This window comes from Priapulus caudatus, unplaced genomic scaffold (genome assembly GCF_000485595.1).
Source record: "Priapulus caudatus unplaced genomic scaffold, Priapulus_caudatus-5.0.1 Scaffold488, whole genome shotgun sequence".
NCBI lineage: Eukaryota > Metazoa > Priapulida > Priapulimorpha > Priapulimorphida > Priapulidae > Priapulus > Priapulus caudatus.
In genome coordinates, this window is record NW_014577549.1 from 213,271 (window position 1) to 215,214 (window position 1,944).

At 46.7% G+C, this 1,944-nt stretch overlaps 1 protein-coding gene across 1 annotated transcript in view; it reads left to right on the forward strand.

The window, feature by feature from the left end:
• LOC106810936 (coiled-coil domain-containing protein 40-like) overlaps positions 1-1,944 on the forward strand; it is an 11,184-nt gene that overhangs the window by 5,704 nt on the left and 3,536 nt on the right. The window contains exon 5 of the mRNA XM_014814420.1: positions 330-452. Within this exon, the coding sequence (XP_014669906.1) occupies positions 330-452 (123 nt within the window). The remainder of the gene's footprint in view (positions 1-329; positions 453-1,944) is intronic.

Here is a 1,944-nt window from a genome sequence, read left to right on the forward strand (position 1 = left end):
ACGCACACACACACACACGCGCACACACACACACATGCAGTCACCCCTCCCCACACACACACACACACACACACATGCAGTCACCCCTCCCCACACACACACACGGATGCACACATGCAGTCACCCCTCCCCACACACACACACACACGCACACATGCAGTCACCCCTCCCCACACACACACACACGCGCACATGCAGTCACCCCTCCCCACACACGTGCACGCACACACGCACTCACGCACGCACATGCCCCACACACACACGCACGCACACGCCCTGCACCCAGCCCATAACTTTGTATATGATGTATGTTTATGTGTATGTTGCAGGCCCTCAGCGAAGCGCAGATGGAGATAGAAACGATCAACGTGGAAAAGAAGCAGTTATTTCTACAGTGGAACAGTAGTGTGCTGGGTATGCGCAGGAGAGACGAAGCACACGCCGCCATGCAGGTAAACATCCGTGCTGCCATCTACATCCCGCCCTCTAAACCTATGAAGTGGAGACCTGGATCATTTCTATAGAAATAGCTATAAATGCACTGATAGATGCGTTGTTTGTCGTTATTTGAAAATGATTAACTACTGTATACGCTGTATATTTCGCGGTGGTTTAATTTTCGTGAATTTCGCGAACACGTACCCGACCGCGAAAATAACAACACGCGTATAATTCATACCGAATAATTCATAATTCACCGACCGCGAAATTAACCACTCGCGTAATTGTCCGTCAAGTCTGAATTCGCGAAAATATTTGTACGCGAAAAATATGGCGTATACAGTATATGCCATTATCCCAACTTCTGCCCTTGGACCCATTTGTCTTGCCGTGATCATGCAGAGGATATATTTGCAAGGAATATATTGCACTGTATTAGTTTGATTTCCAGACACTTCTATCTGATTGCGATTTAAAAAACAAGCAGTTGTAGAAAACACAATATTGTTAAAAAGTCACCAGTATGTGATGCACCTATCAAATGAGCCAAGTAATAATCTTTCATGCTGTAACAAATCAGGCAGGCACACGTCACCCCATATTTCAGTGATAAAAAATTATCACTTCGCCAAATGCGAATGAAAATGTTGGCCCCAGAATTTCATCAGGTCTCCCAGAATGCGGGTTAGTTTGCATAGGTAAACATATTATAATCAGTAGAAATACTAGTTTGAAGGCTGCAATTACACCAAAACAATTCGCTTACCATTTCCTAGGATCTCGTTTTTTTGACCACTAACATGAAAACTACTTCTATCTTTACTAAAAACTGCTAAGAACTGATAGAAAAAGACTACTTCAGCAGTTCGTTCCTTAAAGTATTTACTTGTTATCTTCATGTTCATAATGAATAATAAAGTAACATTTTGGTGTTAATTTCTAATAATATGAATCCCAAACTTTGGCACTCTCTGAAGCCTCGTCTACACGACGAACCTTAACTCGAGTTAAGCTAACTCGAGTTAGCGATTATGTAGCGTCTACACGACAACACCCGATAGCGATTATTACCGATTTATTATGCATGCGTGCGTGCGTGTGTATGTAAACTTGCGTGCGTGTGTGCGTGCGTGTGTACGTATACGTGCGTGCGTGCGTACGTGTGTACGTACACGTGCGTTTGTGCGTTTGTGCGTTTGTGCGTGCGTGTGCACGTACACGTGCGTGCATGCGTGAGTGCGTACATGTGCGTGCATGTGTGCGTGCGTGCACGAGTGTGTGCGTGCGTGTGCAAGTACACGTGCGTGCGTGCGTACGTGCGTACGTGTGTACGTACACGTGCGTTTGTGCGTTCGTGCGTTTGTGCGTGCGTGTGCACGTACACGTGCGTGCATGCGTGAGTGCGTACATGTGCGTGCATGTGTGCGTGCGTGCACGAGTGTGTGCGTGCGTGTGCAAGTACACGTGCGTGCGTGCGCGCGTGTGCAGGTACACGTTCGTGCG